General features: G+C 43.6%; 1 protein-coding gene across 6 annotated transcripts in view; it reads right to left on the bottom strand.

Annotated features, from left to right (window-relative positions):
* DOP1A (DOP1 leucine zipper like protein A) overlaps positions 1-14,667 on the bottom strand; it is a 59,039-nt gene that overhangs the window by 22,968 nt on the left and 21,404 nt on the right. For all 6 annotated transcript variants that reach the window (XM_035109496.2, XM_060272559.1, XM_035109498.2 and 3 more), the window contains 10 exons: positions 14,402-14,522; positions 12,665-12,784; positions 12,032-12,146; positions 9,699-9,929; positions 8,443-9,076; positions 6,011-6,285; positions 4,483-4,635; positions 3,814-3,914; positions 3,265-3,524; positions 25-2,032 (listed from right to left, as the gene is read on the bottom strand). In XM_035109496.2, the coding sequence (XP_034965387.2) occupies positions 25-2,032; positions 3,265-3,524; positions 3,814-3,914; positions 4,483-4,635; positions 6,011-6,285; positions 8,443-9,076; positions 9,699-9,929; positions 12,032-12,146; positions 12,665-12,784; positions 14,402-14,522 (4,018 nt within the window). The remainder of the gene's footprint in view (positions 1-24; positions 2,033-3,264; positions 3,525-3,813; positions 3,915-4,482; positions 4,636-6,010; positions 6,286-8,442; positions 9,077-9,698; positions 9,930-12,031; positions 12,147-12,664; positions 12,785-14,401; positions 14,523-14,667) is intronic.

Genomic DNA, 14,667 nt, shown 5'->3' with positions numbered 1-14,667 from the left:
GCCAAGAGAAAGAGAGACACATGCCTGCTGCCGGATAATCCTGTTTCGTATCTGTACTGCTGAATCAGGTTGTCCAGGTTCCGGCAAAGCTGGAGGGTCACAGAAACCACCACTCTTTGGAGCACCTTCCCCATGTAAGGCAGGGACGCAGTAATGAGTCCGATCCACTGGGGGTGCATTTTACAGGCACAGTGCTGGTGCAACGCTCTTATCACGGCACAGAGAAACATGCCTTGGGAGGTGATTGGCTGAGAGTGCAAATACTGAAGGGAAGTCATTGGCTGCTGGGGGTTGATGTGCTCCAAGTCCGTCACGACAAAGTCAAAGCCTGCATCGTTCTCCTCGGGCACAGTCATCACTCTGTGCTCCAGGACAATGAGCCGCTGGAGGACTTTCAAGAGCTGCGACTGCAGGGTGCTGCCGTTGTCAAGCTCGTCCTCGGAGAAATTGATGAGGCTGTCTTCAGAGTAGCCTTCCTCAATGGCCACCATATTTTTCCCAGCAACCTTCTCGCTGTGCCACTTCTGGGCGCTGAAGATGGAGGACAGCAAACAGTGCAAAACCACTTTCTGCACCTTGCATTTGGACAGCATGTCCGAGATGAAGCTGGGAAAGCCCTTCGTGGAACTCTCCACCACTTTGGCCAGCTCGGCGAAGAGAAGGGTCAAAATCTCAATGCTCATCATCTGCATGTTGCGGTTCCCGATCAGGTCTTGCGGGGAGACTTTCACGTGGGTTGGGTAGTGGCTCCGCATGTAGTACAAGCACAGAGAAATGAGGATCTCTATGTACATGGAGCTACGGAAATTATGGTTCGAGTCCACTGGGATATGGCTGTAGAAGTCTTTGCCCATAACCGATATGCGATGTCTGGCCAAAAGATTCTGAAGTAAGGACAGCTGTGGGGTATAAGCATTGTTGACGCTGGTGGTGGAGATGGCATTCACAAAAGCGGAAGGGTTTGTTTTCAAGATGGCTTTAATGGCAGAGAAAGCATAGAGAGTCCTTGAGGAGTCATACACCTGAAGGTACAACAGCACATGCTGGTATAAAGGATGGATATTAAAGTGGGGTGACTTTCGCATTCCTGGTGACCCTGCATCACTCTCGATTTCTGAGATCTCTCCCTCTCCGCAGCTGTACCAATTTTCCAAGTCGAGGCCATCGGTGAAGAAAACACTGGTTTGTTTCAGCTTCTCGGCTTGCGCCTTCTTCTTCTCGTCATCTTTCCTCTTGGCTATTTTGACTTTGGGCTTTGCTCCCGGCTGCTTACCAGATTCTTTCACGATGGTTTCTTTCTCCGATGTTTTTTCAGGGAATTTCCCTTTAAAGCTGAACTGGATGCTGCTGTGACTTCTCTGCCTAGACTTGGTTTCTGCTGACGCGGAAGTCGGGTCGCAGAGACTCTGCTCGCTTACTGAGATGCAAGGAGAGGAATTGTTTCTGGAGATTTCATTGGAAATGCTGTCCAGCCCTGTCTCGGTCGAGGCAGATAGCAGTTGAGAACTGTCGTTGCTAAGCAAACTGCTCTGGCTGTCTTGAATGTTTGAGTCTTCAGTTTTAGCCGCCTCTTCGGAGGGATCCAAAGCATTTAGCTTAGTGGAGGCATCTTCTGAATACAGGTAATGCTTAACTGGTTCGGTATCTTCTCCAAGCCCACTGACAACTTTGCATATCAAGTCAGTGACCACCTGCTGGACAATTTCATCTGGCGAATCTCCCCTCAAATGCTGAGAACTGTCTGTTGCCATCAGGCTTTCAGCTTCCGCCTCGGAGCTTAGGTTATCCCCAGCAGATGACTGGGAACAGCCAGAGTCCGAACTCTGCATTATTTCTATCTGATGGTCAGGAAGATCAAAATCAGATGCAACCATAGGAAGAGTTTCACTGCTGGTACTCAGTAGGGAGATCCTGTCACTTAACGGGTTGACTGTAAGACTGAAGTTCTCCATTTCATCCATGGCAAGTTGCTTGTCATTGTTCTCTTTAGCAGTAACGTCTTGCTCCTGACTTGCTGGCATGTGGGCAAATGCTTAAAAGAAAAAATAAATAGATGTGATGTTTTTCTGTCTTCTACAGACACTGAACAATTATTCCCCTAAATCACATAACATTCCTTCATTGCTAAAGCAGCTTTACAGACTGTTCACTCTGATAGTCTGCAAGTTAATATACAAGAAGCTGTATAAATTACATTTAGGTAGCTATCCCTCAGTTATGTCTAAATGTTCTGTAACTGGGTTTACAGACCCAATAGAGTTCTGGATCAGGGCCCATCTGTGTTGCAAATATGAGCAGTTACTAACAGAAGTACAAAAAGCACTCAGTGCATATTTTTAAAAATGTTCTAAATCTGCAAAGCAAAGCATTTGGCCTCTGATTAAATGTTGCTATTGGACTTTGACATCTGTAATTGATCAAAAAAAGCAGACGGTACTCTGTGTGTGTGTGTGTGTGTGTGTGTGTGTGTGTGTGATATACAGACATTGTGCCTGGTTAGAGAATAAATTACATTGCACAGTAGTGCATTTTGGGTGAGTAATAAACAGAAAACAATCCATACCAGAATTAATTTTTAAAGGGTTGGTTTAGTAAAACACAGAAATTTTAACTTGATGATCAATTTTCAATAATCTATCATAAATGTAACTAAGTAACTTCCTAGTTCATAACATACATACTTGGACTAAATTTCTATTGATAAACAATCTTATCAAAAATCCATTAAATCTAAAAATTAAATAAGTTAAGACTAGACTAGATGGCAGTCCACAAAACAGGAAAGAAAAAATGTTTAGAGAAGACAGTATCTGCTTCGGCTTGTGGCATTATTACCATTATTGGCAAGTCCTTTCTAAACCAATATGATGTCTAAATTGAGACGCTTCAAGAAAATGGTATCAGGACAGAATACTACCAGAGCACTCCATTTTCCTTTCATACCATTCTAGACTCCACGCCAACCTCTCCAGGATCAGTCATGCCATGCACAGCATTGGCTCAGCTACTAATTCACGGATATATTCCATTTGTGATATGACCCCTTATGGAAGTACAGGCAACCCCCGATTTGCTCAGGGGTTGCGTTCTGGGTCATTGCACGTGACGACGGAGCGTATGTAAGCCCGCGCTGCTCCAGGTCCGACCATGCTGTGTGTGCCTTGAACGTGCACAAAATGGTCATTGTCTGTATGATGGAGTACTATAAAGGCATATTAGTAAGGCAGATATGTGAAATTCAGGGTTTTTAAACACAGTACTTACAATCACCACAGTTAAATTTCTGCATAAAATTATTTTCATTTTCATCCTCAGGATAACAAGATGATTTATTCCAGTAGCATTCAGCTTGCACTCTCTGGACAGAAATGCGCTGAGTTTTTGGGTGGAGAAGCAACAGAAGCAAAGGTTCAAGGACTCTTGCAATGTCGTGACGTTGGAGCACTTGATTTAACCAGGCCTGACCGATTGACCAGGTAGAACCATCCAAACTGTTAAGGCTGTCCAGCATGATAAACAAGGACCTGGGGATGGGGGAAAAAAATCCAAATAAAAAATCCAAATAGAAACCACAATGGTTGTAACTATGGGCACCAGCAGGCAGTTTCTTCAAATGGGGAAGCCTGGCTGAACAACTTGACAGACACTTCATCTACTGCAAAGGTCTAAGAAATGACAGAGGTCTCCCTGGGCTCTCTTTCCATTTGGAATTGGGAGGGGGGTTGCCTTCTATGTCAGAAAGCAACATGGCCCTTCCTGGGTAGAGACAATTAAACTCTGAATATTTTTGCACTATCTTTGAATCCAACCAACCTGTCAAATGAGCGACCATACGATGAGGACTTGTTAATGTGGAGGTCTCTGGTGAGGTGCCATAGCACTGCAAACTTGGCATGAGCTTCTGTCCTGATTTTCTGCAGAATAAACAGACAGATCAACCCATGGTTAAACAATTCATTGGAGGAAGTATGGAGGGAAGTGACAATCTAAATCAGAGCCAAGTTGGAACACATGGAAACGGTATAATCAAGTGATTGCTGCAGTTAAATCAAATGAAATCACAAGCTAGCTTTTGGGTCACAATTTTCCTTTTTGTACCTTTCCCTCAGTACAGAATCAGAATAGGAAAGCATAAATAATAGGGCAGAGCGGTATGAAGCTTGTTATTTATTTAGTGTCATCCAAGAAGCTGGACTAGAGACAGTACCTGAACAAAAGTAGAGGTAGAGCAAGCCTGGTTTCAAAGAACCACACTGGAAAGAAGGAGCTATTATTATTTTTAATTACGACACTACTGTTAGGAATATTGCCTGCACAAGAATTGCACTGTTCCTCACCAACACCACCGTGAGGCTCCCATGTCTTGCATTTTACCTGCATAATCTGCAATGATAATATAGGATTCTAAAATAGTCTCACTGCCTCAATCCCCAAATTTAGCACACCCCAAAAAGAGAGTAATACATGTGAGCCAATATTTACCTTGTCTCTGTGGGTCAACTGTTGACTGATAACATCCTCGCAAATGCTAGATGATGGAACTAGATTGTGCAACTGGAAAAAGAGCTCCACACTCTTCTGGTGATGTTGAGGAGTTCCATCACCCAACTGGTCCCATAGCGTTAATGCCACATGCTTTGGAAAGGAACACAGGAGAAATACACACAGACACAGTTATAGCTGTCTTATCAGAGTGAACAGCTGGGGAGAGATGCCTAGGTGTAGCCCAGCTGATGGAATAGTAGAAAAACACTGGGATCCAAATGTGATGTAGGTGCTCCTCTACAATGGGAAGGCACACCCGCTTTTACAACGTTTCCCCTGATTTCTGCCAACTCTATCCTCTTGCTTCCACCACCAACACATCCTATATTCCTCCATGGGGTCCTCTACCCCTCAAAAGTGGCTTTTCAGGGGGTTGCAGAGGGAGGTTAGCATGAAAAAGCCTCACTGTTCAAGCTGAGTTCCACCCATGAATTTTTGGGTCCAAGCCTTTATAAGGCCCAGAAAGAAATTTCTGTGAAACGCAGTATCAACATCTGTTTTAGCAGCAGTTTCATTGCAAACCACTTGGTGCCACAGCAGCAGCAGCAGCAGCAGCAGCAGCAGCAGCAGCAGCAGCAGCAGCAAAGCCCCTTGTGCTGGGCTTCCCAAGCACACAATAACTAGCTGGCTGTCAGGCACTGGGGAAGTGCTGTGCAGTGGACTTTGACAGGGGTGGGGGTGGAGCAACAGGGTGCTGTTGTACTCATGTCCTGCTGGCAGGCGTCCACAGGGCCACTGTGAGAACAGGATGCTGGACTAAATGAACCGTTGGCCTGATTCAGCAATTTGTTCTTATGCTCTTATCAGGATTGTAGGTAAAATATTTAACAAGTAGTGCAGTGACTAATGAGCTTCAGAGCAACGTATTAAGTTTCATTTAATATGAAGCAGGGATAACAGTCTCTAAGGTGCAAAGTTTGGGTGCAGTACTTAGAAATTAAGTACCTCTGAAGTTCAGAAGTGGGTCGCTGGGTGGACAGGACCGCTGTTCTAGTTTCCCAGTAGGCAGATCACTGTTAGAAGGTGGAAGGGTGAGGTGGTAGGGAGGTCAGTGTGGTGCTAACACATTGGCAGGAGCACCAGACTGGCTCGCTGGTGTGTTTGCATCATGCCACCCTCCCTGCTGCCTCATGAATATGCAACAACAAGCCACCTGCTGGGACGCTAGCATAGTGGCTGTGCCCCACTTGACAAGCTTCTGCATAAGTCCTACCAAAAATCAATAGAATTTAAGGACATAACCTTGTCTAGATACAATTTTTTAAAAAAAGATTTCAAAGTTTCTGAACAAGCCAACTTCAAACCATAGGTTATGAAGTGGGCTTAATTTCCCAGCTAGAACTTGCTTTAAACCACCACCTAACAACTAACCAGGCTTTGTAGGAAGTGAAAATAAATGCTGCAGGGGTTCTTCTGCCTGGCACATTTTTATCATTACAGAAGCTGAATGACTGTTTTACTGTACCTTGAAAAAATCTGTCTTTTCTGCCATGTATCGGAGGTTGCCTTGAGTGAGAGGAGGTCTTATCACAACAGCCACTCTTCCTTGGTTTGGACTCAGAGGCTGTGGTGCTTCCACACTATTCAGATTTTCTCCAGTGACAAAAGCAACGGACTGAGTCAATCCCACTAAGTCCATTATTAAAGAAATAGTGACACCTTGGATGCTGAAATCACTGGCTTGTCTGCAAGCACCCATAAGAGTCTGGAGCCACAAGGGGGGCTGCTCTTCTTCACAATCTGAAAGAAAAGGGCTTCTATTAAAAAAAAAAGCAGTTCCTCTTATATTGGAAAATTATCTTTATTCCCCCCTACCACCCCTCCATCTTGCATATCTACTGTACCACCACCAGCTACTTCAAATAGGTTAAACTCTAATGAGAAAAGTAGAATGGGCAAAAATAAAAGACTTTGCAGAAATGTATCACAGTTTACTCTGCATGTCTAGCTGGGCTTTTGATGGCCTATTTTCAAACAGCAGACCAGCCCTGTGCTACCCAAAACAGGTAGACTGCTTTTGAAAATCAGTGTTCAAAAGCAGTTTCTGGTGCAGTATGGAAAGGCTGCTTTTTGATATTTTAATTTTTTAAAATCCTGATGGGTATATGCAGTAGGAACCTGGAGATACTGAAATGGATCACGGCCATCTAAAGTTGTAATGGATCTCGAGGGATCATGATAAACAACCATATCACACAGATAATGTTGAACAGGAGGAATGAGAGATTAATTGCAGTCTAAAAATGATAAAAGGAATGAAGGGAGGCAGTAATACAAACATGGTCCCCATCCTAGAGCAAAGATGTACGCCTGATTTGCACACATGGGGTTGTATCCAACTAAGTAATACTCAAGTAGACCAACTGAAGCAGAAGACATGACTTGTTTAAGTCCATTAATTTCAATGGGTTTATTGTGTGCAATGCATGGACTGTTCCATTTATTTCAATGGAGATATCAGATCTGAATGTGCCTGCTGATCTGTAGACTCTACTGCAAGCAGAGGTTGGAGGTTCATGGGCTAAGTACACACATCAGAATTCCCAAGCTTAAATGAATTAATTGCCCTCCAACCATGAATTAGCTGCTTTCCAAAATCATCCCTTCTATTTCTGCTTCTTTATCTATATCCAACATATAGGTCCTTAGGCATGACAACTATAATATGTGCTAAAAAAAACCACAACACCTGACATGAAACTGAACAACAAAAAGGTGGCAAGATATAGTAGGAATAGCCAATGTCACATCCTCCAGATTTTGCTGGGCTACAACTCCCATCAACCTCAGCCAGCAAGGTCAATGGATGGGGTGATGGGAGTTGTAGTCTAACAACATCTGGGGAGAGTAGAATAATAAACCAAAACTCAAATAGTTGGGTAGTTAAGCACTTATGGAAGATGGATTAGCAACTGCACACCATCACCGTCACTGGAATGGAGCTACTTTCAACGATGGAAACCTCAGGTTGGCTGTTGGGGTGTGTCAGTAACCTCAGACGGATTGTACAAAAGTGCTTCACAGTGGGCCCCTTGGGGATGAGGTCTTGGGAACAGAAGCTCAGAACCCTACATTGCACATGCAGAAGGTTCCCAGGCTCAACCCCCAACATCTCTAGCTAATACGGTAGGACCAGGAGGTGGGAAAGGCCCAACTATGCCTGAGACCCTGCAGAGCCAGTGTCAGTGAGAGCAGACAACCCAGGGATTGATATACAAATAATCTGACCTGGGGTAAGGCAGTTTCAGTGCTTCCATATGAGACTTGGGGGGGGGGGTACAGCTAGAAACTGATTTCAGAAAACAAAGCTTTCAGAAGCCCCAGAGGAAATGAATGCCCGTTCTTTGAGACTAATTGACACAGAATACTACTACTGCCCCCAACCTTGTTTTGAAAGATGAGACACTTTGTATGCTTCAACAAAGCTGTGAAGTTTTCATATCTATTAGATACTCAATACAGGAGCTTATTAATTGAAAGCAGCAAGAGCATTTCAGCAGATGTGAAGTGTTAGAATAACCTACACCAAAAATACACTGGAAGTGCATCAATTTACATCTGATGTATTCTAATGTCAAACATACATACTGATAAGACACCAATCCTGCTAAATTCCTAAGTCTGAAGCAAATCCATTCCAACAATTACCCAAATAAAAACCCAGTATACCTCCCATCAAACCCTTTTTTTTATTAGGAAGCATTCTTTAAAATAAAAATAAAAAATAGGAGAACTGGGTTTGTGGGGAGAGAGAGAGAGAGAGAGAGAGAGAGAGAGAGAGAGAGAGAGAGAGAGAGAGAGAAAAGGTAGTCAAAACTGGTTTTACAAAAAGTGAAAGATCAAACCTGAAAGGAAGTTTTAATGGGGAGGAGATTAAAAATGTAGGAAATTACTCACCAATATCTGTCTGCTCAGCATGTATTTCTGATGTGTGGTTTCCCTCTGCAATGTAAACTGGAAAACTTGAGCACTCAAGGAAGAGCTGACATGCAGCAATGAAGGCAGAGAGGTATTCTTTTGGCGATGTCTTCTTAGTGGTCCTTTTCCCTTTAGCTGCATCCCCTTGTGACTCTCTGGTACAGTGTGCAGCCTCTCCTTTCCCCCTGACGAGGTCCTCCTGAAGCTCAGCCGCTAAAGGCCGAGACAAGGAGTTGCTTGGAATGATGTACAGGTTGATAAATCTGGTTAAAAACTGCTGGACATACTCCAAACAGCACTGCATTGCAGTCTTCTGAACTGTTGTTGTCTTCCCACTTCGAGGTCCTGTCCCCTGGGTCATCTTGGAAGACGGCTGAACAATTGTTTCCTCAGAACCCAGAGTGGAGACTGTCTCAGTCTCTGAAGAAGTGCTGCCTAGAATGGGGAGGCCAGTTGTTCCAGGCCCCCCACTCAGCATCCTGTCAATGTCATCAGTCGTATCTGCCTGATACTGCACAAACTCGGTAAAGCCACTTTCGGAGGACCGGCTGCTTGGGGGATTTTCACCATCTTCAAACACATCGTTTGGGTTCTCTGCAGAAACTGGTGGCATCTAATTGAGATAAGAGTAAGGAAGGAGCAAGAACTAAATAAAATCAGAGGTGGAAAGCAAACCGTGTCATTTTGTGTGTTAGCAAATGTTCTCTCATTTTCACCAGCTGCACATCTCACTGCATTTATTGTTTGCTCATAGTTTAAGAGCAGGTAAGTTCAGAAAAACCAGTCTCCACAACCCAGTGTTGTTTTTTTTGCCACCACCACTTAAGGGATCCTCATCAAATTTGATGGGATTTCATACAGGTAGCAGGCGGGCCTCTCTGGGAGAGTTTCCTACAGCCAAGGTGCCACCACGAGAAGGCCCCATTCCTAGAAGCCACTTGTCTCACTTCACTTGGCAGGTGCACACAGCGCAGGTCTTTTACACCTCCAAGGAAACAAACAAACAAAAATGTGCATGCATATTCCTAACTTCTTAAGCCTTTCTGTGTTCCTGGAGCACATGGCACATGAAGCTATCTCTTTTCTAATTTAAAGCCTGCAAGGTAGCAGCCAGTCCATTCTTGAAGTAGGCCACAGGTTTTAAAGCAACAGAATGCGAGTTAAGCAACCGTTTCAAAAGTTGGAGCTGTTTATTTTTATTTTTAATGAAACAAGAAGAGAATTTTCTGGATTACCTTTCTTTCTTCCCATTCTTTGACGATGCTGCGCCTACTCGGAAACTGCAAGTCACCGTCAGTACCAGCGGACAACAGCGGAGGCTGAACTTTGCTAAGAATCTTTGAGCAGAGTTTCAAGGAATCCGCTAGCTCAGACAAGTGCAAAGTCTGCAGGTGGCTTGTCAAGGCAGAGATCATCCTGAGTAGCAGCTGAGGCAGATGTTCCGTTTGTATTTCAATATAGGTCTCCTAGCATCAAAATACAATTAGAACTGGTATCAATGGCTTCTGTAATTTATCCTTTCTATGGACTTTAGCTACAAGTTTCAATAGTTCTATTTTTACAAAATTTGAAAAAAGAAAGGAAATGAAGACTTAGTTAAAAAAGCAACAACTCTTAAACACAGGGGGTGATAGCCAATTCTGTTTCTCCACTAGCAGGGAGGACTGCCAGTGGTGCAACGGGGCTTCTCTTTCCTCTCCTACTTCCTACAGCAGGCATAGGCAACCTTGGCTCTCCAGATGTTTTGGAACTACAACTCCCATGATCCCTGGCTAACAGGGCCAGTAGTCAGGGATCATGGGAGTTGTAGTTCCAAAAGATCTGGAGAGCCAAGGTTGCCTATGCCTGCCCTACAGCATCCTGGCCACTCACCCAATCTGCTTTTGAGGGGTGGGAGACATCCTGGATCAGATGGCAGGGGGAGCATGGGGTGCTGCAAAAGGGAGGAGGGGACGGGGAAACTAGCTTGGCACAACACTGGGCATCACTCATGTTATACATATGAATTTATAATATTAAATCTTGATCACTTAACAAATTCAGTCACAATATGCAGGGGGTAGTCATGCTGTGGGAAGATGGGTTTCATGGGGATGTTTAGAGAACCTGTGCTGCTATTTGCTAAATACAGACCTGTGTATATCTGTGTGTATATCTATCATGTGCACAGGGGCTAGGGAGGCTTTGGCCCCTCCTAAAATATTTGAGGTCGAGCCCCACCCAAGTTGATAGGCATTGTGATTCAAATGGTGTCCATGCATCACATCATGTGATCAATTATGTGGGGCGAGGCATACCTTCCCCACCTTTTTTTATTCAAGTTGGCACCCCTGAGCATGCCTACTTATGTGTATTTATAAATGAACAGGTTGCATGTGTGTTCAAGCACAGGAGAGTAAGCAGCACAGTCTTTAAAATATTTCAGGAAGGATGGCTATTCTCCCTGCTGTTTAATCTACATTTGACACAGCTGTTAAAGCAGCAAAGAAAGCCTTATCTGGGGAATTGCATTAAGCTGTAGTGATTTGAGGGCTTGGAAAATGTGATAAAACTCCCAAGAGAAGCACAGCTCGGTGTGTCTGCTGAAAGTGAGAAACAAAGGTGCATTTATTGTGTAAAAAAGCAGTTGTTTGAAAACACTCTAAAACTACAAACCAATAACAAATCTAGAACAGTACAGGGCAATCAAATATTCACGATTCTTTCACATTTAATATTACCAAAATATATACTGTCAGAAACATGTAAACGGGTCACTTTTAATCAAAAGAGGAAAACAGTCTGAATGTCATACCTGACAAAGCACTCTCATACTTCTAGTAGGCTTTGAAATGAGAAAGCAAAGAGTTTGAAGACAAAGGAGAGATAACAGGAGGCAAAAAAAAACATTTCTAAGAGCCTTCATTAAGATATACATTGTTGATAGAGAAATATGATTGCGGCATGCATAAAAAACTACTGCTATCTAACAAGTTTAACGAAATCACAGCGCCACATATCCTGCTGTCAATTAGCATAGTAATAGACAAAGGATGAGGGATGCAAGAGAAAGAAGTGAGGCTGACCCCACAATCAAATATCTCTGTGTGATAAAATCTCATTCTTAAAATTTAGACCCTACTGCAAGGGGAATGTCTTCCTCTCAGGGGAGTCTTCCAGGGGCCACATGACTATGAGGGGGCCGAGGCCAGACGGAAAAGTGGGAAGAGCAATGTAGAAGAGTTTTAGCTCTGCAAGGTTAGTTAGTTTCTATACATACCAAGACATCCCTGTCTATGTCCAACTAGACAAGCAAGAGTCATCGGAGTTGAAGACACATTTCAACCATGCAAAAACAAGCAAGGAGGGGCATGGCTTGGGGAGAGATACACGAGCCAGACAGAAAGGACCAGAGGGCTCCATTTGGCCCCCAAGTTCCCCACCCAGGCCCTATCCTATCACTTTTGAAGCAATGCCTGCCCACTTTGCTGGATTAAAGACTTATTTCATGCCACCTGGAGGGTTGCCTAGCTTAGAAAACCACAGAGTAGTGGGAGGAGAACCAAGTTGTGAGCAGTAGAAATCTTACCAAAGATACTATATCCAACAAAAAATCAACTAGCAGGCAGAAATTGGTAAGGGGGAGTTCAGCAGGTTCACTACCACCTCCGGGCACAGTCTGTAGTCGGGCATGCAGTGTCCTCCTATGAATTCAAAGCATAATTTATTCATTGGTAGCAGTGTGGCTGTGGAACTAGTAATATTAGCAGGATATTCGGCCCTGCCGAAGTCGTTGAACTACAGCTCCCATTAGCTTCAGCTAGCCTGGCCAACGGTCTGGGATGATGGGAGTTGTAGTCTAGCAAAATCTGGAGGGCCACAGGTCCTACACCCGTCAGATAGATGAATTACCACAGACAGGTATGTAGCACCACACATATCCTTGAAGTAATGATTTGCAACAGAATCAGTTCGCACATTCAGCTGCAAGTCATCAGGTACTAAATCATAACACGGCACACATGCACATGGAAACTGACACCAAGAGTAAAGTAAAAATGTATAATGAGATTCCTCTTTCTAAAAGATCTATACTGTACAGCACAACTTAGAATCACAGGATACAGTTTTTTTTTAAAAAAATGTAAGTGTATCAACTCAATTGTGCTCCTCTACCAGGACACAACAGTACACAAAGCATCTTCAGTGAAATATAACTTACCTACAACATTCTTCAAACCAACGGGCAATGTAATCCCACATATAGTAAGGTTCAAAAGAATTGAACAGAAGATTGGCAGTTTTAATCAGCTCTGCTGTTTTCTTATTTTCCCTAAGTTTGCTGAAATAAAAATGTAACAACAGTATTAATAACAAAAGTATCCCTCCATTTGCAATCTTGCTCCAAACCTACTTCCTGATTTCCCTCACAGCAACCTCCCCCTTTGTTACCACACTTTCCCACCTTTACCCCCCTCCTGCAATCCTACTGCCTCTTTTATTTTTTTGGCTATCATTGCACAGAGGCAAAACCTCTGAATCCGGAATCGTTCAAAGCAGTAGACAATGTAAGAATTTGTCGCCGCTGACACTGCCCACTACAAGCTTCCCCAGGGAGATGAATTGGTATAGCTTCTCAGCTGGAGTTGCTCTGAATGAGCTGCAGAGAGGTAAGAGAGAAGCCCATCCATTGCAAAGTCTGTGTTACTGGCTACCAAGCAAGCAGAACCTAAATCTGCAGTGCAGAAGCCTTTGAGAACAAGTCTTTCTGTGGCTAACTACAGGATAGGCTTTGTGAGCCGACATAACTACCGAATTGTGACCAATATCAGGCTAGGCATTCACATCCACAGTAGAAAGAGAAAAAGGTCTTCTTCCCCAACCTCCGCTGCTTTAACACTTTACTTGGGCTCCCTTTTCAATATTAAATCATCATCATAATCGGTTTCCACTGGCTTAGCATGTATTCTGAGAATTTCATGGATAGGAGGTGATCTCTAATTAATCTCTAATGGGAAATATATATAAAATGGAAGGGGGAATTATATGTTTGTTTTTGTTCTTATTTTTACCATGCACGTTGTGCTTTTTTATATTGTACTTTTATGTTGTGAACCGCCCTGAGATCTACAAATGAAGGGCAGTATATAAATCTAATTAAAAATAATAAACTAATTATATCCCAGTGTTGTCCTGTGGATAGCATGTTGGACTAGGACCTGTGAGGCTAGAGTTCAAATCTCCACTCAGCTGTAAAGTTTATGGGGAGGTAACCTTGGGTGTGTCACCATCTCTCAACCTAAAGATCTCACAGGACAGATGCACAAATAAATTGGAGAGAGGAAGAAGCATGTATCCTTCCATGAGCTCCTTGCAGGGAAGGTGGGATATAAGTGTAACAACAAATAAATATGCTACTTTTAGCACACACACTTTGTGAATGCTTTCCCTAAAAATACTGGCTCTGGTCAGGTATTTTAAAGGTAAAGGTACCCCAGACTGTTAGGTCCGGTCGCGGACGACTCTGGGGTTGTGGCGCTCGCCTTGCTCTATAGGCTGAGGGAGTTGGCGTTTGTCCGCAGACAGCTTCCAGGTCATGTGGCCAGCATGACTAAGCCGCGTCTGGCGAACCAGAGCAGCACACGGAAACGCTGTTTACCTTTCTGCCAGAGCGAAACCTATTTATCTACTTGCACTTTGATGTGCTTTCAAACTGCTAGGTGGGCAGGAGCAGGGACTGAACAACGGGAGCTCACCCCGTTGCAGGGATTCGAACCCCTGAACCTTCTGATCAGCAAGCCCTAGACTTTCAGTATCTGATCCAATCCCTGACCTGCATGACATATCAAATTAATATTGCAACTTCCCACATTCTCAAAATAATTTTGCATGAAAGGCTGCTGTTCAAGAAACTGGGCTGCAGGAAGGAATTTCTCTTTTTTCCTCTTGCCATAGCCACCTGCTTAGCTGAGCATGGTCCTTGCTGAAGGAGGAGTCCACCTGCAGATCCAGCTCCGCTTTGCATTGAGTGTATAACATCCTAAATACTTCAATCAGTACATCCTCCAATATTACAGGTCCTAAAAGGAACAAGAGGAAAAAAACATCCATTATATACTGGCTAGTGTCGGAATTCATTTTATCTGCAGTTATACCAATTGTACAATTCAATCATGCACAAAAAAGCCACACCACTTTATCCATGCTTTCTATTTGGCTGGAATA

This window comes from Zootoca vivipara, chromosome 3 (assembly GCF_963506605.1).
Source record: "Zootoca vivipara chromosome 3, rZooViv1.1, whole genome shotgun sequence".
Classification (NCBI taxonomy): domain Eukaryota; kingdom Metazoa; phylum Chordata; class Lepidosauria; order Squamata; family Lacertidae; genus Zootoca; species Zootoca vivipara.
This window is presented reverse-complemented; position numbering and strand designations above follow the sequence as displayed.